We start from the raw sequence: 26,744 nt of genomic DNA on the forward strand, positions 1-26,744 counted from the left end.
TGAAGTGATTATAAGAAAGTCGTGTTAAGGGCCTTTCCCAATGGCACGACCGGTGACACAGCAGCAGTTTCGAACCCGTTACCTCTGGGGTCTGGGCCCAACACCAATTGTGACCCACAATGCCACTGTGTATTAGAGTACTACATGTATTATTATACCATACTACGTTCTGGACCAGGTGATATTTAGGCTTACATTGGGCTTCTATACTATAGACATATAGTATCACAAGGCTTCATGCAATTGCACGCATAATCTGATGCTTTCTGGTCTGAGAAATAGTTACAAACTATTCACTATCAGTTTTTGGATTGAACTGCTGGCAGCAGTTTTATAGCACTGAAGTAATGCATGGTTTTATCAGATGGGTTAATGATTTTATTCTGGCCACATGTTATTTAGATGCATAGTGTTTTAATACAAAGAACATAAAGTTTAAGGTTGTAGCAACTTCAAGTACTTAAGCAAAGGATGGGATCTGATACATTTTCTTTTTTGTTATAAACAACATGATACTGACTGCATTGATTCATAAATTTACTATGATATCAGTGACTTTAACTGGATAAGTACAACAGAGAGCATGTCATTGATTATCTGCACAAAGCCTTCACAGTCTCAGCAATTACACACTGGCTAAGATGGGCTAAGACAGAAGTTATTGTTTTGTATCGATAAACAATTTTTAGTAATATATACGCATGGTAATCACCTGATCAGAAGTTCTCCATTTTGCCTAACACTAGTACAAGCAAATAACTTATACATGTATGTTGACTTTTTCCTGCGATATTACATGTTCAATTTGTCTATTTAAAGCCTTTGACACTGTCCACAGTCATCTTCTCCTGAAGGGTGACATGCTAGTACAAGTAGATGTGGCACACCTACTCAATAACTGACATATGTGGAAAAGTCCTCACACTTATTTCAAACTTTACAAAATGTACTTAACAAAAGGGACAGAGATTCCTTGTGTAGACAGAAGTTTTATTTGGCATCATGCTCAGGCACTTTCTTTGGTCTTACAAACTTATGTTTCTAACATTTAACGTGTTCACTGTTACAGTAGTTGACAGACAATGAAACAGACTATCTGTAGATAATGACTGATGTTTAGAAAACTTGTGATTAAAACACTTTCTCATCCCATAAAATGCACCTGTAAAATGCTTTGTCACACACAAATATGTTTTAAAAGCTTAACAATTACTACAAACTTTATAGACTGAGGGACATACCACCCAGACTTCACAATACTATTATCATTCTTACTGGTGGATACTTAGGTACACAAACCAAACAACTAAATCATTACTAACCATGGCCTTTCCTTGTGAAAACACATAAAACATACATCATGTATATATGATATACATTATGTAAAAACGTAACCAGACATTTGTTTCCTGAGAGAAAAACTCCCCATGTTATAGAACTACTAAGAAAAAGCATTCAACTACAGTATATTGAACTCAACTACAATGTACAATGTACCTTTTACCCAAGTCTTGTTTGGAATCCCTGCCAAAATAATGTTCAGTCATTATCTAATGCTCTTGAGGTATATTCCTTCTCCAGCGCCTTTGCTCTGCTCTTTGCGACTGGTTTTTTGGCACCTTTGTAGTATCCAGTGTATACCTAAGATGAAACCAAATTACAATGATAATCATATTTTTTGTATAAATAGTTTAGTAATACAATAACAACAATTAAAAGTACATTGAAAATTTTAATAATTCAAAACATTTTATCTTAGTGTTTACTAAGAAACAACTATATCAAGTTAATGCACTTAAATGCACAGATACAGGTAATGTAAAATGATGTAAACTGCACAGTCAGGTAATATCTGATGTTGAATATAAGTGATCGGTTTAGTAGCTTGAGCACGAGTGTGCACTATATAATATTGTAATCTCAAAGACAATCAAATGCTCATGACATCTCATTTTTAACCCTTGTCCTGTGGAGTTCCTTTGCCAATTTAACCCTCAGATCTGATTGCTTCATCAGATTCCGTAAAAAATTGAGTTAGACTTCTTTTGTGCTGCTGCTGCAGATCTATTTCTACATTAAGTGCGCTTTGCTGTGGTATGCTACTTTTAGTTGAGAAATACCCCAAACCCATAAAACATGGGAGCCACATACAGCCATCATGTAATGCTAGTTCACCTTTTTCTGCGGGGTAGCCTATATCTGTTGTCTTGAAAAATATGTATTTAGGGATATCAAGACGAAGGGCAGTGGTTTCAAATTGTAATATCTTCAAAATATAGCAAATTAAAACCACCGTCCATCGACTTAGTATCCCTAAATACCATTTTTTTAAAACAACGGATATAGGTTACCCTGTGGATAAAGGTAAGCTAGTGCTATTTGAAAACTAACAATTGTTAGGCTCCAAAGGACAAGGGGTATAGCATTCCGAAACTTTATTTATCTGTTTCCACAAAGGCTACTTGTACAATGAGCCTTAGTTTGAATTTTTAAGTGTTTTACCTCAACATGTTCTGCCTCGGCTTCCATCCTGGCCCGTAGAATGTCCCTCACCAAGCTTGGCTGAGATACTGTCGGTCTCTGACGCTGGATTGCTGCCTAGTGAGTTTTAAAAGTCAAGAAAGGTTTATTTTTATACTAAGTCTTGTTGTAGCTGATACAAATTGACAATTTCTATAGCCAAGTCAAGTTTTCTTGCAGTTATGTGATTATGACAAATATGATCATGGTAAGATGGCTTTTTTTTTTTAAATTTAGGGCTGTTGAATAATGATCATAATACCATTATAAAGGCTCTGGGTTCAAATCTCTATCAGGCCCCAATGTTGTGCCGTTTGGAAAGTGTAGCAGGTCTGACATTGAGTCGGGCGGTCCAGGGTCACGTGGTGAGACCACGTGGCCCTGGGCGCGCCCTAACGTCAACTTGGCCATGCCCTGCCGTGCTCGCTCAAGTTCTGCCTCTAATTAAAGATACATCATGCGCTGTAGGGCCCTAGAGAATAAAAACTTTTGAAGCAGACTCCGAGAAACAACATCTTCCATCCATCGTAGTCTATCACTGGTTTAGCTTAGCATCATCTTCTCCCAACTCCTGTCCAGGTATCGCATATTGCATTACTTGTATCCGTTCATTTTTCTATGTATCATCGAGTCGTAGTAATAAAGGTCACATCAAACTGTATACCAAACCTTGGTCCTTGGCTTATTGTGAGAGTGTAATAGCATAGACACGTCATATTGACGTATAGATAACTGCCCAAATCCTACCGCTAGACTCAACTGTTACAAAAATTTCCTCACTAGAATCAGTTAAAGATAAAAAGCTAGCTTCAGGTATGGATGTTCTCTCAGATTGGACAGAAAGCCAAGATTCACATGTTTTAGGAAATTTGCACTTTGAGCATGTCATTAGGAACCCAAGACACTTCATCCAAAAGATATGAAAGAATAGAGTGGAGAAAGGCTTACACCACAGTCTTATGCATGTAGCATTGACCTATAGCTACTGTGCTGTATAAACCCGACAGTGTGTGTTTAGGCTTAAAGATAAACAGAATAGATGATTACCAGGTACTAGAGTCTGCATGATGAAAGTGTTTGACATGTACATTTATAATTAAAAACATCAAACTTTACCTGCAATTGCTTCAGTGGCCATGTTGTTCTTGGCTGCTGCCTCCTAGACCATTTGTCTTCTAACGCCTGGCGTCTTTGGAAAAATCGCCTCCATTCGTAAATGTTCTCTGGGTCATCTATTTCTAGCTCAGCGATACATTTTTCCAAATCCGTTCTCAGTTGTTTTAAATCCTGGCGGCCAAAGTCAGGTGCCAAGAGCTGTAAACAAAGTGTAAGCACTCAGGATCAAATTTGATGACAAATATGCAAACTTTACTCATTTGTGATGACAATAATTTGAAAATTTAACGAGAAAAAAGAAAATCATGTAGAAGTAAAATATTAATTTGGTTTAATGTACCTGTGGAATGGATGTGACTGGGGGTTCGTTCTTCAAAAAGTTGGGTAGGATGGTCCAGTTTTTGTGTTGGTTCGAGTGCATTCTGTAGAACTGGAGTACAGAATTCCCATCAGGCCCTAGTTTGAACAGGAAGGCTCGAGGCTCTGTGTGGTTGTGGTATCCACAAAGATATCCATCCATCCAGGACGACACATCAAACAGCTCCTCAATGACTGTTGGGCCTCCTGTACCTGTACATGGAAGAAATGAATATGATAAGTCATCTTTTGTTTACCTTTCTACAAGAGCCTTCAAGATACTACTAAGTGTGATCAGTATTCAGTAGGTCATGGGTTCAATTTGCTGGCCTATTCTTTCCAAAAAATTTGATAATGGTACCCTGCTTAACATTCACACAAGTCGAACACACACCACTACCACTGTACCAGTGCACTACTTCCCTGCTCTTTGTAGTAGCTGTGTGGTCCACTAAGTTAGGGTTATAGAAATGGAGTCTCGTATTCGTCAGGATCTAATGACATTTCATGCAGTGATAACTAACACTTGAAAAGAGATGTAGATAATTAAATGTATTGTAAATAACATACTTCATAATCTTGCAGGAACAAAACACTCTTTGCTTACCTTCTACCTCTTTGAAGGTATTCTGAATCTCTTGGCACAGCTTCGGAACAGTTGTAATATTCTTGCCCTCCAGGCTTCGTGTGAGCACACTGAAACGCTGGTCAATCTTATCATGTGTGTGTCCGACCATCATGTAAGAAACCTTTACCTGTTGTAAATTAAGAAACAAGTAATCAATAATTCAATTGTGATGAATGCTAAATCCTATAATATTCACAAAGATGATGGCCCCATAGGTGTATTTTGTATCATCCTTCTTTTATGTTAATCAAATCATGCTTTGATCACACTTACATGCAGCAATTATCATTAAATGAATTTGCATATCTAATAAGGCCACAGCAAGTAAATTTTATGGATGACATCCGCACGTGCATTAATTTTCCCTGATTTCAGAAAAAAAAAACAAGAATTTTTTTCTTCTGCAGGGATGGTCAACATGACAATAAAGTACCAAAATAAGCAAATAGATTGTGTTGTAGCCTAATAATTGTATGTGTAGAAGTGACACTTGCGAGGTACCCAGGACTGTAGTTGTAGAAATGAAAGTTATTGGATAGTTGTAAAAGTGACACGAATATGGAAGCTATGAGTGTGGTTACCAACTTTGTTTGTGATGCCAGTCTACCACACTAGTGTCAATTTTACCACATCAGTTCATCTCTTGAATACAGGAATGAATGCCTTGTTGGCTCTGATACCATGTTTTGTCCCTTTAATTCTTTTTACAACAGTCATCACAACTTTATGGTGCCTATTTTTGAAAATGTAGCCATCTTTTTTTTTTCACCCATCTTGTTTTTTTTTCTCGCCCTATCGCACTATTTTTGCAGTCTGCACAGGATGTCATCCATAAAATTTACTTGCTGTGGCCTAATGCCTACTGTGTGCCTGTATTATTACATGTACATTTGTACGATGATGATGTATAAGCATTTCCTATAATCTACTTGCCTTCTTAAAAATCTTCCTCTTGACCAACAGCCAGCAAAAGAACAGTATGTACTTGCTCTTACATTCACGATAGCAATTATCCATTTGGATGTACAATGTTGTCCCCAGGCGAATGCCACTTTGTAGCATCTTCAGGAAGGTCATACTGAGGCATGTCACGCTTAGATTGCTACCATGTGGGAACAAGTTGGCATCCAAGAATACAAAAAGTAATGCGGGGGATGCCAACAAGACCCCAACCAGGTAGAGAGGCAGTGGTGTCACTTTGATGGTGTCCTGAAAAAGGAAAGATTGACAATGTATTTTTGTAAGAATAAATGAATCAATCAAAAATGATGTTTATCATTTCAAGCCATGTCAATGATTTCGAACCATGCTAGTTGAATCTAAACAGCATTTAAGTTGCATCAGGACCTGTTATGATTAATCTGAGACTGTTACTAACACTATCACCTTGATCATACAGCTTAAAGCATTAATTGGCAAAAACTATCGCTATATTTAGAATACAATACTTCAAGACAACACATGTGCATGGCTTACAACACAACACAATCATTTTGTTACAGGTTGCCTTTTGGAAGACCAGTAATATTTGGTTACAACTGGGTACACATGGTTGTTTTTCCTTACTAATAGTTACCATTTTATCTGTCATATTATTAACATATAATATAATTACCTTTGTGCCTTTCCCGAAATGGGGGACACGTGTAGATTTCTGGTCCATGCCATCCATCATTAAGCTTATGTACTTGTCTGGCGAGTCGATGGCCTTCTGATTGTGTTTGTAATATTTCTGTCTTGCTCCCCTGTGGAAAAAAAATGTTTGTAATCCCATGTGTGGAAAATTACTGTTGTCAAAGCTTAGTATCTCAGTAAAAAAGTTCCAAACAGAGAGAAAGTGCTAGTAAGAAAGTGCTTAATTTTGTTCAATGAATCTGTAATAATTCAGTATGCTAGAAAAGAGGTACCAGAAGTCAACAATTTAGTTTTAATGATCTTGTACATTTCTCTCCCTTAAAATAGTCTAAGATCACAAACTACATGTATTCATCCATAAAACTCCCCTTCATACACAATAACGTCATACTCAGTCTTTCAATCCAGCTAGGACATATGACTCATTTTATTTTTCATTACGTTTGCCAAAAAAAGGTGAACTGTGTGTGTGGGGTGAAAGCAAAACTCAAGAAGCTGTGCTTCATTTTGTTTGTTGCCAGGGGGAAATGAAGTTCAGTGATGGGCCCCATAGGGAGTTTCTTCACTGTACACACAGTGCAACTCCCTATTTTGATATCTAGTGCTCAGGACATGCTGTAATGTTGTGCTTTTTGATCATGAGTGGCCTCCATTGTCATTCTGGCTATTTTATTTAGTTACCATTTTCTTTAACATATAACTACAGATCACTATATGCCTCATGCAAGCCTTTAACATCTTGTAACAGGCTCCAATCAGTTTCTAACATTAGACATCCACATGTCTTTGCCTGCCTGTCACACATCCCAGAGCTGCAGTCATGAGGGACTATGGGAGGGTCTGAATGCTCTTTTTTGGTAAGACATAGGCAAGCTATTTTACTTCCTGGAATTTATAGATATAGGGAATGGCACATTATATACAATGTACTTTATCCCCCATGATTCAAAGTTATATGTAGGTAAATTTTGTATGTATTTGAATTTAGCAAAAATAAATAGGAAGATCCTGACTTTCAAATTCTCTCATTAAGACCCCCTACAGACAGATGGGCAGGCTGCAGGCAGACCACTGACTGCTCTTTAGCCTAGCTAATTATCCATGACCATTTCTCCACCCATAGCTGTCAGCTATATGTCCAGGTCTTCTTGTCTGTTTGGCATTTTAGCCTAGTAGGTCCTGACAAATGTACCGTGTAATTGGGAAAACACTCTGCATTACATGGGGTACATGTGTGCAGATTTCTATACATTATTGTAACACAGTCATTTCAACATTTCAACATCTTTTTTGGCTGAGCTAGACTTTCTGATACAAACTTAGTGAAGATTACATATTAAATTTGTATTGAACAGATGTAACTGGTTCTTAAGTAAATGGCGACAAATCTAGACTTTTTTACAGGGCAGGATGAGAGGAACCAGTCCCACTACAGGGGTCACTGACCTCAATATAACAGGACTCTGTGTTGTGTTGTGTTGTTGTAGGGAGTGGGGCCATGACTAATGCCTATGAGCATACCAGGCTGCCTGGAATACAAGCAGTGCCACCGATGCGCATTATATATATATATATATATATATATATATATATATATATATATATATATATATATACAATGTACACGCATGACAGTCCTATTTTGCCTGTAGCATGGAGTTTAGTACACAGAATGCTAAGAGTGGAGATTCCTCTGGGCAAGAGGGCAGGGAGGGTGAAACCAGAACACACAGTTAGAACCTGTATCAGGTGACCTGTTGGACCAAGTCATGTGTTACTGTCATGGTACTCCACTTGTAGCTTGGGGCAATTTGGGGCAATTTGTTGCTTATGTTTTGAGTTCTCTTTTTATATATAGATTGGCCTGTTATGAAGAGGTACTTTGTATTCAACAAAAGACAACTTACTAGCACAATATGTTGAAAAAGAAGTAAAAAAACAGGGCTGTGTCAAATGTTTGGCCTCTTGCATGTAGTGCATGGATAATTGATATGCTACTCATTTGTAGGCAGATTCAGGCTAGCTTCTGTCCAGCCACTACTCTGCTCTAGCAGTGACTGATTACAAAGACCTTTCATTGGCTGTTGTGTCCTAAGTGATTCTACTTTGGTTCACAGCTATTGCTGCAGCAAGGTTACTTTTTTGTTTCATTTTACTTTTTTCATCAACGTTTCGGACATTACATCAGCCTGAATGCATAGTTTTAGTACTCAAATAATTCCGCGTAATATAAAACAGCTCAAGTATTCTGGGGACCTAAGAATACAATCATGGCAGATGCCCCGCCTAGCGCCTAGAAAAAACAAAGTTGCTCTGGTGAATGAGGGAGATGATCGTATGATTTTAGCCTGGGGTTCCACCATCAGCGAAATTATCTGTATGGCAGCTTACTTCCCAGGGAGCCAGCATAGTTATTCGGAGGGTCGTAGCCTGGATACCAGTCCTCAGCCCGATCTCAAAAATATCTATCCAAGGGCCTTCTGAAAAAGTTACTACACTCATCAGGCTCTCAGGCAGGGTAAGAAGGCTTGGCTTAAGGTCTCCCAAAACTAGAGTTTCTCTTCGTCAACTGTAGTTCCTCTCTGAGATCATTAGGTTTGTGTGGGCATTCCTTGCAATAAGTTGCACTTTTCAGTTTGAAATATGGGTCAGACTCGCCTGGACCTTGTATTGACCACTACCGTTTAAATCCGGCCTCACATGTGGTACTTGACAAGGCTGGAGGAGTTGCATGTAGAGCAGAATGTCAGCCATTAGAGATAGCTATTCGTCATGTTTATCACATTAAATTTGCCATAGGTGAAGAAACTGCCCTGAATAAAAAAACTTTACACCAAGGGAGCTTAATTGTGCTGAGACCTTTATATTTTTTATAACATACGTGGGCAATTTTTTATGATATATCTACATTCGATATCGGTGTCCCGACCGGTACATACTGGAATTCCTGATTTTTTTACCCTACAAATTTATCATGTTCACGGTTTTCACGGTGACACCTGTAAAGTGAACTTATCATGATTACAGATAACAAATAATTTGTCAACTTCTTTACAAGCACCTGCCACCACCATGAACATTTAGTTCCGAGAACAAGGTACAAGGTTTCAAATATAGCTCATTTGCAATCCATGACAGCCTAGTTGAAAGGAGATTATATCTCTGACCTCTCACAGGTACATGTACCTTGGGCCAAGCACTCATGACAGCAGCCAGCAGGAAAGGGAAATTCCTCTTGGGAATTGGCCTGGCCAGTGGAATGGCCATAGACTGGTTTCTTTGTACTCTGAAGTCTATCAGACTCTGAGGCTAACCCAAATCAAGTGACACTATGATTTAATATCAGGCTTTTATCAGGAGATAAATATAAATTATAAGTATAATTCATAACCAGAGGTACTTGTACAAATGCATGTACTATCCACTAATTAAGCCGGCAGACAAAATCAAGTACACATAACAGTGATATTATTTTACCTACAGATACACAGTAATTGTCATAGATTGTCAAATACAGGTGGTGCTGTGCCTCTGTGTAAGAGAAGAAGTTCATTCTTCAATGGAATGTAATAGAGTAAGCAATTCATGAGAATCATATCACAATGTGCATTCAATTTACTGATAATCCATCAAAGTCTCTTACTTGTAGTTACTTGCATGGCTGTCCCTGTGAAAGTTTACTTCCGCCACTTCACTATCTGATCTTGCATGGCGACACTGGTCTCGAATCATATTGCAGTCCTTGCAATGCCCATGCCTTGATTCCTAAACAGCAATGGAATACATTTTAAACAATTTTCCATGTTGTCAAGGGTAGAGTATACTAATCATAGATGTCAATAGTAAGAATGATGGAGATTTCTTGCAAGTATTGCTGTTCCTCACCGAACTAAAGTTTGGATGTATGATGATGATGATGATTGCTGTGTTGTTTTTTAATTAGTATAATATTATTTAAACCTTGATTAGAGATTTTAGAACTTACAGCTAGCATAAACTGGTATATCAACACAGTGAGAAAGATTCAAAATAATATCCATGTGTCTATTACAATGTTCATTTAATCACCTTGGGAAACTTCACAGATGAGAATCTCTTCCTGAGGAGCCTGTAGAAGGTACTTCTTTGTATGGTCTCATCTTCTCTTGTCTCTTGTTGTCGCTTGTAGCGTATCCACACATCTTTCCTAATAAGGTGAAAGCTTGACATTCAATCATCTTTGTCTTGGCTTGCAAAACATGTATAAATAACAATGCTAGGTGAATGAATACAAACGGTGTTACATGATCATCGAAGGCATATTTGTCCAAGGGTTTTAATTATAGAGGATCACTTCAAGTTTACACTTTTATTGGACTCATGGAGCTTAAATCTGTGGCCTGTCACTCTTCCTTAATCTTTCTCCAGAATTAAAGAAATAATAATGATGTGCATGTAATGGGGGGTGGGTGCAACTGTTGCCTTTTCTAGTAACATTGTGATTGTTATTTTGTGGTGCAAGAAATGGTTGACATTAGCACACATTGGGTGTCCAAGACAGTACAAATCTTAGCTAAGAGACTAGATTTGGGAAAACTACTCTAAGACTAAATTTGTACCAGTAATGTTTCATAAAAATTTTGTCAAGAAGACACTGTTATTTAAGATGCAGCTGGTATAAGTGACATCCAAGTCATTACCTTGACATGGATGTGGGCATGTGCTGCTGGTTTTTGTTTGGCTGGTGTTGGCCATAATACTTCACGAAGTTGGCAATGAAAGCCTCTGCTTTCTGCGTTTTGATGGGGGGTTTCCAGCGGCCCTTGTTGCCATGTTTTTTTGGACTTTTCTGCTTCAGCTTCATCTCCTTTCCTTTGTAGTACGTGTCGATAGAAATCCCCTGCAGCTTCCTCCAGCATTGTGCACACACCTGTGGAGATTGTTGTATATACAACTTTTTATAGATCTGATAATAATCAATATGCATATCTTCTATCTGAATGTAACCCTAGTTCACCTTTATCTGCGGTGTAACCTATATCTGTCACTTTTAAAAACAAAAATTTAGGGATAGCAGGGACGGGACGGTGGCTTCAACTTGCGACATTTTCAACAAATGATGAAGTTTGTAGCCTCTGTTTGTGACTTCATATCCCTAAATACCATCAATGTTTTTAAAACAATGGATAATTTTTTTAAGTTAACCTAAGCGTTACAAAAACATTTGACACAGTTGAAGATAAAAGTACATTGTGACTAAAAAAATCACTCTAACAGAAGGTTATTTTCTAGCAGAGGTTCAGCTCTAGCTGATTTTGACATGTTTAAGGCGTCTAAGCATTCATGTCCTTCGTCCAAAATAAAAACAAACAAGAAAAACATACTAAAAACATGTAAAAAAATAGCCAGTGCCAAACCTCTACTTGGAGAGTACTAACTTTGGGAAATTATTATTTCCACAAATGAAATTGCAGCATACTGACCTTTTCTCCTAGAAGAAAATGCTTAATTTTCTTCTTTCCAATGCTGACTTGGAGTTGTGCAGCAATCCATTGTACACGCTGAGCTGTTTTGATCTTCCTGTAGGCCCTGTGCACCTCCTCTAAACTTCTAGGAGAGAAGTTGTAGGCGCAGTGTTCTGTACAGCGGGAGGTTTCAAGTAGCTTTATGCCAAGGTCAACTGTTCCAGGACCTGAAAATATATGGAATAAGGTTTAATATGGCTAATACTAGTACTTAGTAACAGACATAACAAGAAAGATTTGATGGTGAATTATGTGAAATAGAAATTGGCAATCTCATACCTTCTATGAATATGCACGGTGATGTAACACATGATTGTATGATTGTATACCTGGCTGTCCCTGCTCAGTTTCCTGTCCATCCTGCAAATCCTCTTCAACGCCTTCAAAGGACAGAAAAGACAGCCCACTTAAGTCTAGATCTCCTGCAAAACAAAAACATTAGAATGAAAACCTGTACAAATGAACATATGGCTATAATATAACAGACATGACAAGAAAGATTTGATGGTGAATTATTTGAAATAGAGTTTAGCAATCTCAAATTTTTTTCATTCTGGCGTGAACTTTCCATGTCTGCAGCCGCTATGCATCAGACTATGATGCCTGCGAATGCTTGATTGATTGAATCTCATATACATTCTATGATTTTTGCACGGTGATGTAACACATGATTGTATGATTGTATACCTGGCTGTCCCTGCTCAGTTTCCTGTCCATCTTTGTTATCTTCCTGCAAATCCTTTTCAACGTATTCAAAGGACGGAAAAGACAGCCCACTTAAGTCTAGATCTCCTGCAAAACAAAAACATTAGAATGAAAACCTGTACAAATGAACATATGGCTATAATATAACAGACATGACAAGAAAGATTTGATGGTGAATTATGTGAAATAGAGTTTGGCAATCTCAATTTTTTTTCATTCTGGCGTGAACTTTCCATGTCTGCAGCCGCTATGCATCAGACTATGATGCCTGCCGCGAGTGCGAATGATTGATTGATTGAATATCAATGACATATACATTCTATGATTTTTGCACGGTGATGTAACACGTGATTGTATGATTGTATACCTGGCTGTCCCTGCTCAGTTTCCTGTCCATCTTTGTTATCTTCCTGCAAATCCTCTTCAACGCCTTCAAAGGACAGAAAAGACAGCCCACTTAAGTCTAGATCTCCTGCAAAACAAAAACATTAGAATGAAAACCTGTACAAATGAACATATGGATACACTATTACATACTAAATTGAATTGAAATTAATAGTTAACAACCAGATACCAGGGAATAGTCAAAGAAAGTGCTAAAGGGTTTTTCCTTCGGAATCTATCTAACATCTTTTTCTGAGACAAGTAAGTCCTACAGTAGCAGAGCTGTATTTGACACTTGTCAATGCTTTGTCACTTAAGAATTGCCTCATATTCATGTGACATCAAACTAATAAATGTTGTCACTTTGAAAGTAGATTCTGTAATATCCCTATGATATCTTTGCCTTGACATCAATGTTAAGTGCAAAAAACAAAATGAATATAATTGCAGATTCTTCAATTGCTAAAAGTGAAGATTCAGAATCCTTGCACAATTGTAAACAGTCTTGGGATTTTTATTGTGGTGAATTATGTGATTACAAGAATGTTTGAACTTCAGTGTGGAGTTACATGTTTTCTAGATGTTCATTTTTCTATTTGATAATGTGCAAGTGATAGAATTCCTGGATGCCCATTCTGAACTTTAACTTAAAACTTGTACATTAAAGTTTTCTATTATGCATAGGCTGAGACACTGAGATATGTTATTGGACAAGTGCACACAAGGTAGTTTACTCAATGGCATAAATATATAATAAACAATATGTCATAATATATGTACCTTCCAATGATGGAAAAGACATCCCACTGAGGTTCGCTGCAGGACAAAAACAGAATTACAGACTTAGATAACATTTCATGTAGTGTCACCCACATATTATTTCTTCCCAATTATGTCTCAACTTCAAATTGATATGTATGTAACATGTCAGTCATATTTTTTTCCAAATTCTATACTGTTAAATACTAATTTAACATTACATGTGAAAAAAAAATTCCTCATACCTTGGTCCTCACTCAAGCTGACTCCCATGAAGCTGCTTTCAAGATCTGTAAAATGCAGAAGAAAATCATATCACATATCTGAGTGAAGTGCAGTGTGCTATACTACTATATTATCCACATCTCATCACAAGTTACAGAAGAGCATTTTCCGACATAATAAAAAAGTTTCTGACAGATGTGACAGTCAAATGGGAATAATCTAATGTAACTGTGAAAATTTTGTGGGTATGCAGACTGGTAACTCACATAAATGTGAAGCACAATATACAATAATTGCAAATCTTTTTCATGTACTCTTTGACTTATTCTCAGACATACATGTACATGTATATGACATTGCAAAAGTCCATCGTAGCCACACTGGGCCACTTCCTTTTAATCTGGTGACTCCAAGTTGGTGGAAATTAAGTGATTCTTACCTTCAAGCTGTGAGTAGCTGTCACCGCACAATGGAGTGGAGTTTGAAATACTGAAATCTTCATTGTTGTCTGTGAATGAAAAAGGCACATCTCTCTTAGTATCAAAATCATTATGTCCAGGTCATCACTGATCACCATAAGTGACATGCATGTCCTGTATTTTACCCCCATGAGTTAGTGCATAAGCAAGATAAGATGAAAATAAATTTATACATAAACATATCTTCATTTTAGTTCCTACATTATAGTTTATTAGGTGAATTTGTAACCCCTGGAAATATATCTCTCATATGCTTAAATGATTACAGTTTTCAATATTATGATAAAATATGTCATCAGTGTTTAATATCATTTCTTAAAACATAGATTTGTGATAGAAATAATGTCATCCTATACTTACCATCTTTATTCTGAAGCCCTGAAGTTCGTTTGGTTGGTGTGGATGTCTTTGAAACTCCCTGACAAAATGTTGCCGGATCAGGATCTTCCTGGTCTGAATCTGAATCCATACTTAGACTTGGTTCAGAGCAAAATAGACTACAAATTGTATGTACGGTTTTGTTGAAGATGCTTTGAGAGTGACAGCTAGCTCTAGATATGACTTGATTATCTGTTCAACTCACTGGGCAATGTGGACCTCAGAGATGACAAAATCCTAGTCATCAGGGCATATCAAATCAGTTACAGGGAATCAGATCCCCATATGTGAACTTTTTTTTCCACCACAGGCTGGCCTTTGTTCTGTGGTATCTGCTTGTACTCATTTATCTTGTCTACTTGGCACTTAGGTCATTTCCTTGATTCAAACTGTCCCTACTAACAGATTCCACTTGATGTCATTGACAAAAAAAAGTAAACGCAGCAAAATTTATCTGATACATTGTATAAAGGTATGGAGATTTACATACCACAGTATATCATTCATATCTGGAAAGGGCATTATGTAGACTTAGGTTGAAAAGGATTGATATTGATTTCCATTGATACTCAATATTTCCTCAATTAAGATCAAGGAAGATTAATGTATAGATCCCCCCCCCCCCCAAGAAAAGATTTCTAGGATCATCTAGCTTCTTTACAGAATGGAAAATGACTCTTGACACTGTCAAAGGCCAGCTCCCTATAGTGCCTGAACATTCCCCATTCTAGTGACCCCCACCCCAACCCATGTTAGTTGAATGTTGAGATCAAGCTGCTGGGTGCGGGCATTCAGGCTATTTCTAACTTGACCCACTTGTTCTCCTACTGAAATGACTTGACCTTGATAAAAAAAGTTACTTCTGGGAACTTTTAATTGGTTGACTAGTACCTTACACTTCTTGTGAGTGACCTTTACGTGTCTCTAACATTTGTCTGCCAGTGATTGTATGCCTGTGAGTAGAACAGAGACATGCCATGAGTGGCTCATGTCATGAGCTCTTCAGAACAGAGGAATGACAACTATTATTTTTTTTTAAGTAAAAGTGATGAGAATGAATGTTATCTTTTTCATGTATGAAGTTACGTGAAGCTTCATGGAATGCAATTTTATGAAAGAAATCCAATCACCAATAACCTGACATTTCTTTATAAGACACTGCATTTAAGTACACATGGCATAACTAAAATATTTAGGCCTTCTCGCCCTGAGGCCCTGTATGTGCCTTTGAGAGTAGCCTGAGGTTAATGATTAAGCAGAGAGGATTGCCAAAATTTCACAGCATATCAGTTACAGGGAACCTGACACACATGCCCATGTGGAAAGTTTTTTCCACCATAGAGTGGCCTTTGTTTGGTGGTTACTGCTTGAACTCATTTGCATGTAGTGTGTGGTTCTTCATGGCTTATATCAGTGCAGGGTGGTCATTTCCTCACAGTCTTTAGAGACGGCATATCTTTGACCAGTGAGACTCTCACCATGTCTGATCTGAAGGATGTCACTGACGTGCGGGACCTCAACTGGACCCTCCAACTGATTTTTAATGAGGGCAAGTTCAGGCTGCACCTGGCGTTTTACAAGGATGACGACAATACTAAGCCTCCAAGCTCCCCCAAGAAGCTTGAACCTATTCGGAAGGTAAAAACCCACAAGGACAAAGAAGCAGTGATGGTAAGTCATTTGTCTCCATCTCTCTTTGTGTATTTAATTAATAGAAACAATATTGATGATATAACTCTCTCCGACATACCAATTCTGTCCATTTTCTTAAACAAATTAAAATGAGCTTGATAAATTATGGGAGTGCAAGAAGTACACTCTGCAAGTGTAAAGACCTGGATCTACAGGCGTTGCCTTCTTCCCGAGGATGGTATCAAAGTATGAGCTGTATTCCTGAGAGCATTTTTCGATATTCAATGTGGTGATTAGAGACTTGACTTATCAGATTTCAGTTGTATGTACATATAAAAATGTATGTATTCTGTTGTGCATAAACAGGTATGATATTAATTATCATGATATTTTGTCATAGGTAATCCTGCAGAACAGGAAGAAGGCAGCCTCATCCCGGATATTTCTCCTGAAAGCAAGCAATTTCAACACCTCTAGCGACAACAGGTTGAGACATATGGACACAACCTTGATGGGGGATGGCTGGCTTGCCAACTGGAACAAGACCTGCCAGGAGTTATCCAAGATGTCCAAAGGACAGTGCAATGGTATTTTGTTTTGCCCTCTATGTTAATTTGTAATTTTGTTAGACAGTGTACATGTGTATATGTAACAAAATTTCCCTTGTCTGGGGATATTACTAGACGAAAATTAGGAACAATGTTTTTATTTCGGTCCTAGTGACTTTGATTCACAAACCAGCATATTCTCACTACCCCTACTCCCTAGTCGGACTAGGTGGGTACAAGTATACTAGCCTGGGTATCAATTCAATTACTACCAGGCCTGTCCATTTTTTTCAGGGCAGGCCGAAAACAATGGGCAGGTACCTACATCTGTACATTGTACATGTAGCCTAGGATGCATGGGGTAGTGTTAGAATATAGAGTAATGACTTATTACCTCCATGAACATGGAGGTGTAGCTTTTGGTGTGTCTGTCTGCTCTGTGGGTCTGTTTGTGTTTCCGGATATTTGCGGTTTTGTATCTTTTGACCTGGACTAATATTATGGTCTTCTTCTTGTCAAAATCTCCCAAGGAGCATAAGGGAACATAGGAACAATGGATTTCCATAATTTCCTTCCATTTTCAAACCTTAGCTAAACAGTTAAAGAACTTCCACTCAGGGGTCCAAAACAAAAGTCTGGTCTATGTGGACAGATGGTCAGTCAGACAGGATTCTTAATGCTTAATATGTCAATGGAAAAAAATATCTAAGGGAACAGCAAAAAGCTGTTACATTGGCCAGGTGGAGGTGGTCCATTGTACAGGTTTGATTAACGTGTTTAACAATTTCAACCAAAAGTAAGAGTAATTTGTTACAAATATCACCATATGCGGCTTTATGATATACCACTTAGGTACAAAATGGGACAAATGCAAACCTTTGAAATAGTAAAAAAAAATCATGTAGATGGCACTCTGGATACATAGTTTATGCCTTTATGAATAAAAAAATGTAGCAAGTCCAAGTATTTACCAGTTATTTTGAGTTAATCCGCCTGTGTCAAGAATGAGACTGAGCCAGACCCTTACATCTGCTTGGAGTTTAAGCATAGGGCTTGGCAACCTGCATGGGACTTGGAGGGTAACCTAATTTAGCACAGTGGGCACAGTGTCACCCAGAGGTCAAGCAAGTATGTCCAATCCTGTCTAGTCCATAGGTAAACAATCCCATGTCCTGTTCTCATTGATGAAATTAATGGGATCAACCATACATTATCAAATTTTAGGTCATTATCACGACTTGACAATATTAATATTTCCAAAGAGAACATTGAAGATATGCACAATTGTATAAAAATGTTGTCTGCTGACATTTTTTACCCCCTGAAACAGACAGGACCAAAAGTAATAGTTAACAGATGGGAGTGGCCAAGTTTCTCAGTAACTTGTTGCAAATAACCTTTCCATAAAAATTAATGTACAAACGTCTATTCAGGAATGAACAATGTCATCAAAGAAGGGTTGGTCAACAACGGGCAGTAACTTTGGATTGGCCTTCAGGTCAAACCTTAAAATGACCTTCAGGTCTTGCAATTATTAAGTGGAGACCATCAAGTAAAAAAAAAGGTACAGTCAAACCTGCCCAAGACGACCACCGGGGGGGACCGAAAAAAGCGGTCGATTTGGACAGGTGGTCGCTGAGAAGAGTATCGACTCAAAACATGCCCGATGCAAATTATAAACGGTTTCCGTTGTGTTTAATGGCAAATAGCAAGCACTCTGCACGCAGGCAAAGAAGCGAGGTCTTTAATGTCAAATACAACGCACACACTGTAAATTGTAAATTTAACCCCAAGCTTTTATCAAGCTTTTATACGAAACAGTGTTTTAAAGCTCAATATTTGTACACTAGCGTTTTAGACAGTAAGGGATCTTTGATGCTGTCAGTTACCATACAAGCCTTTATGCGTCGCTGTTTTCTTGATCGCCGTATCTATTATAACTACGGTGTACCTTTCGAATTCGATGCCCGGTACATCCCGATTGGACAAACTCACTCACACAGATCTTTCTTAAAAAGGTATGAGCTACACATATCTTTCTTAAAAAAGTATGAGGCTGTATACGTTTCAGCATTCGTTCACTTTATAATGCTAAAGATTTAAAAAAAAAAAAAACTTCCGCTGCCATCTTTATTCTAAACATAACACCGTGATGGCAGTCAAAATCCGACGCAAAATCCGATTTCGGCACAAAATCACGCTAGTTATCATAAAAAATCGATGAAAACCTCAATTTTAAAAATGATGCGGTCGTTATGGGTCCCAATTTGGGCCGGTCGCGGTCGCGTTGGCCAGGTGGTCATTGAGAAAAGGTCGCTTAATGCTTACGTCAATGGGAAAAAAAATCGGGACCGAGAAAAAGTGGTCGAAATGGCCAGGTGGTTGCTGAGAAGAGGTGGTCGCTCGGGTAGGTTTGACTGTAAATCTAAACATGGCTTACCTGCAATGTTTACAGTGTTATTTATTGCTCGTGGTCAATTGATCAGCATTTTCTCTATAGTTGCCACCTGTCTATGTGTCCACATTTTTCCAGTCACTTGAGCGGTCGCTGTAGACAGGTTTGACTGTACATTGCAAATGTTACCCAAGCCAGCTGTAAATTTTTGACTTTAGAATAGAAGAAACCATTCCCACTACAATTAAGAGGGTCTGGTATTGGCTCAGAACCTTGTCCAGATATGTATATGCCAACTGTTCATTAATTAATTACATTATGGTTTTCCTAGTAATTACCTGATGCTTGAGTTAGTTGCATAGTGCTTTTCTAAAATACTTTACCTTACTACTAGTTAGTGAACCCTAGTGAACCCTAAGCTTAACACATGGTCCATCTTTTTTATAGAAAAAGAACAGGGAGATGAGGGTGCTGTTGTCCATCTTGACAACAGTGATGATAGTGACGACAGTGAAGGCAGTGACGACAGTTCCGGAAGTGAGGAGGCAGAGGGTGAGGATGGAAAGAGCATCATGGTTCAAGAGAAAAGTGGTGTCGAGGGAAGGGAGAGCCACAGGGAGCTACAGGGGAGTGGTGAGAGAAATGATTTCCAAGAGGAGGTGAAGAAACTGCGGCTTTCTTTGCTGGACAACCCGTACTGTAGCTCGACTTCAGTAGCTTTAAAGGTGTTTGGACTACAGGTTTGTAATAATAATTTCTGTTCATGACATAAGATTAGGATTGGGTACTAAGTACAAACCAATTTTTTAACTGGATGGGTCCTGAAAAAAAAACAGTCGACCGGATATTTTACCGAGTAGAAAATAATCAACAGATCACATCATTAAGCAACAGGTGGTCACATGTTTTGGGGTTTACTTGTTCCAAAAGATACCAACAGTAAAGTAGAGTAGGCTTATACTTATTGATGATATTAATTTCTACATGTACTCACAAAAGTTATGCAATATGCTGCCATATTAACATTCTGTAGGATGATTCCATTTTCAATACAAAAACTTTGTGCACAGTTTAATACTTTGATACCCCAAAATATGACATTACATATTAGTCTACTATAATCAGGTCCAGGTTAAGGTACCGTCTGGAGCTGAATCCGATCTGCTGGACCTTAACTGGACCCTGAATTTCTGTGCCAGTACCCTCCCCTAGAAAAGATTATCCAGATCATTAATTGTTTAAAGACATACTGTACTCCAGGCGAGGGTTGTTCTGCTTATAATATTTTTCTGACTCCCAAAACATAATTATATCGGCAACTAGACATTGACCTCGGATAAGGCAGCAGTTGCATTATACAGCATCACGCCTGGAGCGCTCTTTGGAAGTATTTGTTTGAGCATAAGAATTACTTTGCAATGTATTTCTGGATACTTTTGTTTTTCATCGGTAAGATGTGTCCTGGAAAATCTCAAGATCCGCTGGATGCGTTGGTATAGTATTTAGCAGATGGGTAGGTGGAAAATTTCGGGCACCTGGTGATTGACCTTGGTACTGCAGTAGGAATTTTTTAGTATATATCTTTGGCACTGGATGCTCTGTGGCCATGATCTTTAGGTGGCATACACTTGTTGATATATAGAGGTTAAGTGTTGTAAATTTGGGATTGTGTTTTGTATGTGGGTAGTGACATTACAAATCATCTTTCCTGCCTTCTCACAGTCACTGTGATTTTTCTGCAAAAGCTGCTTAGCATGCTTCTGGTTCTACCAATATGTATCATCCACTGGTCTCTGCTCACATACTTGTATGTCCAATAATGACAAAGAAAAACCATAATTATTGATACTTGAATTATTGTGACTTTTTTATCAAGCATCTGACATACATGAACAGGCAGTTTGACACTACTGTATTCACCAACAGGATCGTAGCAAGATGGGTCCCTACTGGCAGGTTTTGAGGCTGGCAAAATTTGCCCCTCCAGTCTACCAGCTGGTAGAAAAGATCTTTCACATACATCCAGACACCACCAAGTCTAAGTTCAACAGACTCCATGGCCTTACTAAGGAAGGTTATAAGGCCTGCCTGGAGAAGTTGGCCAGAGGTGAAAGCTGGGCCACTGTGCTTAAGGAGGCTAATGCATCCAGGCCTAAAAAAAAAGGTACTAGAAATTTTAATCAAAATCTGATATCTGATTACTTTGAATGTGTGTATGTAAAATAGCTTGTCAATTTCACATACAGAATAGTGGTGAAATGGTATGGCCTAATGTTACATGTAACTTCTTTGGTACTTGAAAACAAAAAAACACCATGCACTGATTGACTGAGTTTTGATTGTAGTATGAATTATGGTAAATCTGGAAAATCAACATTTCTATGAATGATAGATTTGAATAGATTGAAGATTGGTGTACATGCATATTTTAGGAAAAACAACCCATGTGTATTACATGTATAATGGAAGAACTCAAGTATGGACCAATTTTACTTTGACAACCAGGCTGTGCCACATGTACCAGAAAGACGACCCAACCCAACAAGACGTCTGCAGAGGACAATTCTGAGTACATACAGGTGGGCTTCAATCCCCAACCTTTAATACAATGATAAATGTTATCAAAACTTTCCTGGTGGTTTTAAATTCACCGTGATCTCTTGAAAGTTCATAACACTGTGAATGTGTTACTGTGGGTTTCAAATATCTAACTAAATGTTCCTAATAGTATATGTTTTGAGGTTTGAACACCACCGAAGCCTTCTTCCCAAACCACCACGGAAGTATTTAAATTTACACTAGTACATGACTTTGTATTGCAACATTCTTGATAGAAGTGATGTTCCCCCTGGCTGTAACTGATTATAAGAATTAAATTCAATATTCAATATTCATTCATAACACATCTGTGTGTCATACTGGTTTGCACTTTTGTACAGACCTAAGACTACATCATGTACAGAATATTGATTAAATTTTCACTCCTCTTCTAGTAGGGAATCTATTTGACAATGAACATTCATTCCCCATTTCCATGGGACTTTTGTCCGATGTTTGAAACACATTGTAAGTGCGTACATCCTTATTGCTTTGTAAGGTTGGACAGTATTTTTAAGCCCTAACTCCAATTGCAAGTAATGAGTGATACAGACTCCTATATCATTGCTCAAAGGTTTACAGGGTCACTCACTTTTTTGTATATTCAGGATCTAGAGCAAGACATCAAGACTCTGGGAGAAAGGAATGAGAAACTGATGGAGGATATTGAGACCTCCCAAAACAAAGAAAGGCATACCCTGGTAAGGATAGATGTAACAAAGTTGACTATGTAGCAGGCCTTAAGTACAGCACTGGTAGCAGAAAATGAGTTGAAATGTGATGTGGTGGAAAATTTAAAATTGTTGAAGGATTTGATTTATCCTGTTTAATTTTTTGCCTTTCATTTAAAGGGATTGAATAAAACTTGATAAAGGGTTAACTGTTACACATATCGTTTTGCTCACTTTGTGCATACAGGCTCGGATGAATGAGTACGCAGAGAAAGAAGAGGTCCTCCAAAAGGACATTGCCCAAAAGGACAAACAAATCAAGGTGAGGAATCTCAAAAATATATGTTTACTTATTCTCAGTTTCTGATATGGCAACAATGATGGCTGTACCATGATAGCATTTAGATTGCATCAACAATTGTACAGGGTAAGACCTTTAGTTTTTAAAACATCCAACAGATGCAAGCTTTTGGCTCTAAATTAGATTTTTTTAAAGTTTTGTGTGCAGCATGATGTAGACACATAACATAAACCTTGACAAAAGGTTACATTTATAAAAATGTTATTTGCTCCCTCTGTGTGCACAGGATCTGGTGAAAGAACATGAGAAAGGCTCACACACTCACTTTGATTTTTTTTTGTATATTCAGGACCAAGAGCGAGTCATAGCAAAACTGAGAAAGGAGGCTGAAAGCTCATCTAAAGAAGCAAAAAGCTTGGAGCCTGAGGCCAAAAGGCAGAAAATTGTGAGTATACTTTTCACAACTGATGGTGTATAATACTCAATATTGAGCAGTTGTATGTGGTGAGGACAGGACCTGAACCTGTAATTATATACAGTGAAACGTTTTTATATGGGTCAACACAATCAACCAGTATACTCATTTTTATGGATTTCTTTCACAACTTTGCTGCTTTAAGTGTCAGAGTACGAGGGTGATAAATCTTTAGTTTGGCCTTTTACATAGGCCCAATCTATACACAATTTTCCCGACATCAACGGAGTTGACAGCTTATTGCCAACAGCCTTTTTCTATGTTCAACAGCCGACAGCTTTTCCATGTCCTGATAGAAACTTAATGTCCCTTTTGGATTTATTGGAGTTGATGTTAATGCCCTCATCAGGTTCTTGACTTTGTCCTGAAGTGTGTCCTGTTGACTTTAACAATTCCAATTTTATGCTCATATCACTGTGTCAACTGTACTTGTGCATCGACACATTCAAAACAAGTCTGATTATAATTGAGGACATAACCTTCTTGGCAAAGGTAATAACATTTGAAGGAAGTGTATTTTGTACAAACTTTTATGTTCATTGAATAGAAATATGATGATTGCTTGTAATCAGGAACTGTTTTACTGTAGTGTAATGATTGAAGTTCTTATTAAAATACTTAGCACACTCATGAAGGACAAAACATTCTTCAATTTCAGCTAACCACATGGGACAACAGTGCTATCGAAGAAGGCCAGGAGGTGGGAGTCATCTACACTCTACCTAAAGAACAGCTGTTCTACGGAAGGGTGCAAACCATGAACCTCGAAAAAGTCAAAGTGGCCTTCTATAAGACCACTAAAAAATCAATCTCCACATCTGTGGTAGAGAGGACTTGGGTAGACCCCATCTACATTGTGGACAACCATGTCCAACTGTCCAAAGATGGGTCTACCCTGTCCCTCTCAAAGGCTGAGGAAATGCGTATCAAAGAAAAAACAAAAAAGTACTGGAATGCTGCGGATTAAAGGGACATATTGTAAAGATTTGGCGCCAAAATTGCAAATGTTCTAAATCTCCATTCAGATTGACAATTGTAACTTTGTAATTTCCAGGTTATCTGCGTCATTTCGTCACATTTCCAGCACTAATCAACAAAGCCAGAGTAAGCGGCGACCAAATTCACTTGCTTCCATGTAGCCTAATGGAATAAAGACAGCCGTAGATTTCCGAATTAACCGTTGCAGTTGCAGATCTTCAGAGCTTCGCAGAAACTTCCAACAAACTTCAGTAACAATTCGAGCGAACTGCCAAACGCGTTCTAAAGTGCACTTTGGTTCATCGGAGAACTGGATAAAATGGCGGACAACTTGAGCGGCGGTGGAAAGTGCGCATATTTCAAGACGTCCTCGCGGCACAGTAAAGCAATGCGTTGTGAATATTACTGCGCAGTGTAATAAGGTAGATTCAACTCATAATGTAGAAAAATGACCAAATACACTGACTTTATTTTTTACAATATGTCCCTTTAAATCATCAACCCCTCAAAAGGAAAACATTGTACGATTGTAGACCTTTATTACCTGTTATTTTAATTGGGTAAATCGTTGAGCTACAATTGTAATCTACACTCTTAGATGGGGAAAAGCAAGATGGATAAAACTTTTCGATTGGGCGTAACAAGGATGTCCACTGTTTACTCTCAACTTTTTTCTAAATTTTTTCTCAGTTCTGCCGATTGTACAATCAGTATTATATTTCCAACTCTAGTAATGTTGACATAAAGCAAAGCAACACAAGCAAGAAACCTGATCCTTCTGACAATCATCACTCCACTTTGTTGGCTGTGGTACCAAGGTGGTACTGACAATGCTGGATCTGATGTCTTTGATATGCCCAAGGAGACAAGCAGCCCAGCTGGAAAACACTGACCAACACCAGTGATGCATGCCATGTATTCATGAGTGTTCTCCCATCTTAACTAGTGGGCGGGACCCAATCTATTATCGTTAAGACGCTAATTGCTTTTTAAGTATCCATTGTTCTAAGCAAGTGATACTCTCAGAGGGGAGTCCCAACCTTAGGTGTGAAGAAGAGATCTCTAAAAGGTCGCCAATGTTGATGAGGGTGTTCTCTATTCTGGTGACAGTTCTCTCTCAGGTCTCTACCAGGCGAGTCCTTTGTCACCAGTTCTCAGTTGGCCGCTAGAGTACTCATAGAGATTGATTGCTCTACTAAGGATGCATGTCATCTGCAGATGACAAGTACACTACTGTACAATCAACAGGCCAATCCTGAGGCCAGGTGCTCACCCAACATTTCCTCCTAGAAACAATAGTCAATAGAAGTAGATTATACTAAAAAATTAACTTGAAGATACTAAGAGTACGCAATATAAACAGCATTTGATTCTGTTAACTCCTGTCCTTTGACAATTGGAGCACTATGGTGGACCACATGGCATTGTCTAACATGTCCCCTGATACAGGCTACCATTGTTGGTCCCTTTAACTGATTAGGAAAAAAGTTTATTTGCAATTTTTGTCCTGGGTGTTCCTAGCTCATGTGACAAATTTTCAGCCTACTTTTCTTCCCGCTGTTTAGTTTTGATAATGTGCTATACTTCATGTTATAGGCATAATAGTACATTTTGGTAACTGTACATAGTACTATTTGTAAGCAAGTCAATGCCCCACTCCTGTCCTGACAATGTTGCATCTGCAACACTCCTGTTGTATCTGGGTCACCCCCTGTGGGGCATAGATCCCTCTCCTCACTAGTAACCTAGTCTGTTCTTAGAATTATCACCAATGGAACTTCTCACATGCACCCCATGTGATGCTAACTGTTTTCCTAATGATATGGTTCATATTTTGTCAGGACCTACTTAAGATACAGATGTTGATGAACCCATCAGGCATGCCAGAAGCAGGCAGCTGACAGCTATGGGAGGGGTACAGTTACTGTAGATACATGAGAAGAGACACATGTTGCCTCCTTGTCACCACTTAATTTGTCATGCCTCATTAGAGGTGGCACCTAACAGTATGTGCCTGGCTACTGGGGCTGCTTGCCAGCTGACACTGAATGATAAGTCACATGCATTATATACTATAGGGATCTTAGTCCATCTTACCCAGTGTGTAATTGCAGAGACTGTGAAGGCTTTCTGCAGATCATCATGCTTTCTTTTGTACCTAAATTCACTGATAACATAGTAACTTTATGAAAGTGTTCAATCAATGCAGTCATTATCATGTTGTATAAAACAAAAAGGAAAATTTAACAGATGCCAGCCTTTGCTTACTCAAATGTACTTGAAGATGTTACAACCTTAACTTTATGTTGACTGTCTTGTTACCTACATTGTGCCTTACTGACTCTTTATATTAAAATATCAAGGTAGAAGATGAAGTGCACTTCATGGTTGATGTCAATGATAGAAAGACTCTGTTTAGTTACATAGAAAGTAGATTCCCTTGTAGACACATGATC

General features: G+C 38.2%; 3 protein-coding genes across 4 annotated transcripts in view; 2 read left to right on the forward strand and 1 right to left on the reverse strand.

Moving 5' to 3' along the window:
- Nucleotides 1-26,744, forward strand: part of LOC118403208 (inactive phospholipase C-like protein 1) — a 103,351-nt gene that overhangs the window by 63,715 nt on the left and 12,892 nt on the right. The gene's annotated exons all lie outside the window — the stretch shown is intronic.
- On the reverse strand, nucleotides 88-14,804 carry LOC118403209. 2 transcript variants are annotated; one of them, XM_035801793.1, is made up of 18 exons: nucleotides 14,673-14,804; nucleotides 14,273-14,341; nucleotides 13,854-13,898; nucleotides 13,630-13,665; nucleotides 12,833-12,937; nucleotides 12,448-12,552; nucleotides 12,090-12,182; nucleotides 11,719-11,927; nucleotides 10,936-11,165; nucleotides 10,325-10,442; nucleotides 9,900-10,021; nucleotides 6,237-6,366; nucleotides 5,555-5,830; nucleotides 4,601-4,748; nucleotides 3,977-4,206; nucleotides 3,637-3,834; nucleotides 2,503-2,598; nucleotides 89-1,641 (listed from the first exon to the last, which is right to left on the reverse strand). In XM_035801793.1, exons 1-18 carry the CDS (start codon nucleotides 14,779-14,781, stop codon nucleotides 1,540-1,542), a joined length of 2,421 nt encoding a protein of 806 aa, XP_035657686.1. In that variant the 5' UTR covers nucleotides 14,782-14,804; the 3' UTR covers nucleotides 89-1,539. The 2 variants fall into 2 exon arrangements, with proteins under 2 accessions (XP_035657687.1, XP_035657686.1); XM_035801794.1 differs by lacking the exon at nucleotides 12,090-12,182 and having other exon boundaries at nucleotides 88-1,641.
- On the forward strand, nucleotides 16,142-26,657 carry LOC118403210. The gene is made up of 9 exons (XM_035801795.1): nucleotides 16,142-16,361; nucleotides 16,723-16,909; nucleotides 19,713-20,005; nucleotides 21,192-21,429; nucleotides 21,771-21,844; nucleotides 22,472-22,564; nucleotides 22,782-22,856; nucleotides 23,185-23,280; nucleotides 23,969-26,657. The coding sequence occupies exons 1-9, from the start codon at nucleotides 16,170-16,172 to the stop codon at nucleotides 24,275-24,277; spliced, it is 1,557 nt and encodes a 518-aa protein (XP_035657688.1). The 5' UTR covers nucleotides 16,142-16,169; the 3' UTR covers nucleotides 24,278-26,657.

This window comes from Branchiostoma floridae, chromosome 16, assembly GCF_000003815.2.
Source record: "Branchiostoma floridae strain S238N-H82 chromosome 16, Bfl_VNyyK, whole genome shotgun sequence".
NCBI lineage: Eukaryota > Metazoa > Chordata > Leptocardii > Amphioxiformes > Branchiostomatidae > Branchiostoma > Branchiostoma floridae.

Coding starts and splice junctions, on each gene's coding strand:
- LOC118403209 (XM_035801793.1), bottom strand. CDS start 14,781: ATGGATTCAGATTCAGACCAGGAAGATCCTGATCCGGCAACATTTTGT. Junction 14,342..14,672: donor AGGGCTTCAGAATAAAGATG/GTAAGTATAGGA, acceptor TTTCATTCACAG/ACAACAATGAAGATTTCAGT. Junction 5,831..6,236: donor ATTTCGGGAAAGGCACAAAG/GTAATTATATTA, acceptor TTCCTTTTTCAG/GACACCATCAAAGTGACACC.
- LOC118403210 (XM_035801795.1), top strand. CDS start 16,170: ATGTCTGATCTGAAGGATGTCACTGACGTGCGGGACCTCAACTGGACC. Junction 21,430..21,770: donor ATCCAGGCCTAAAAAAAAAG/GTACTAGAAATT, acceptor TTTGACAACCAG/GCTGTGCCACATGTACCAGA. Junction 21,845..22,471: donor ACAATTCTGAGTACATACAG/GTGGGCTTCAAT, acceptor TTGTATATTCAG/GATCTAGAGCAAGACATCAA.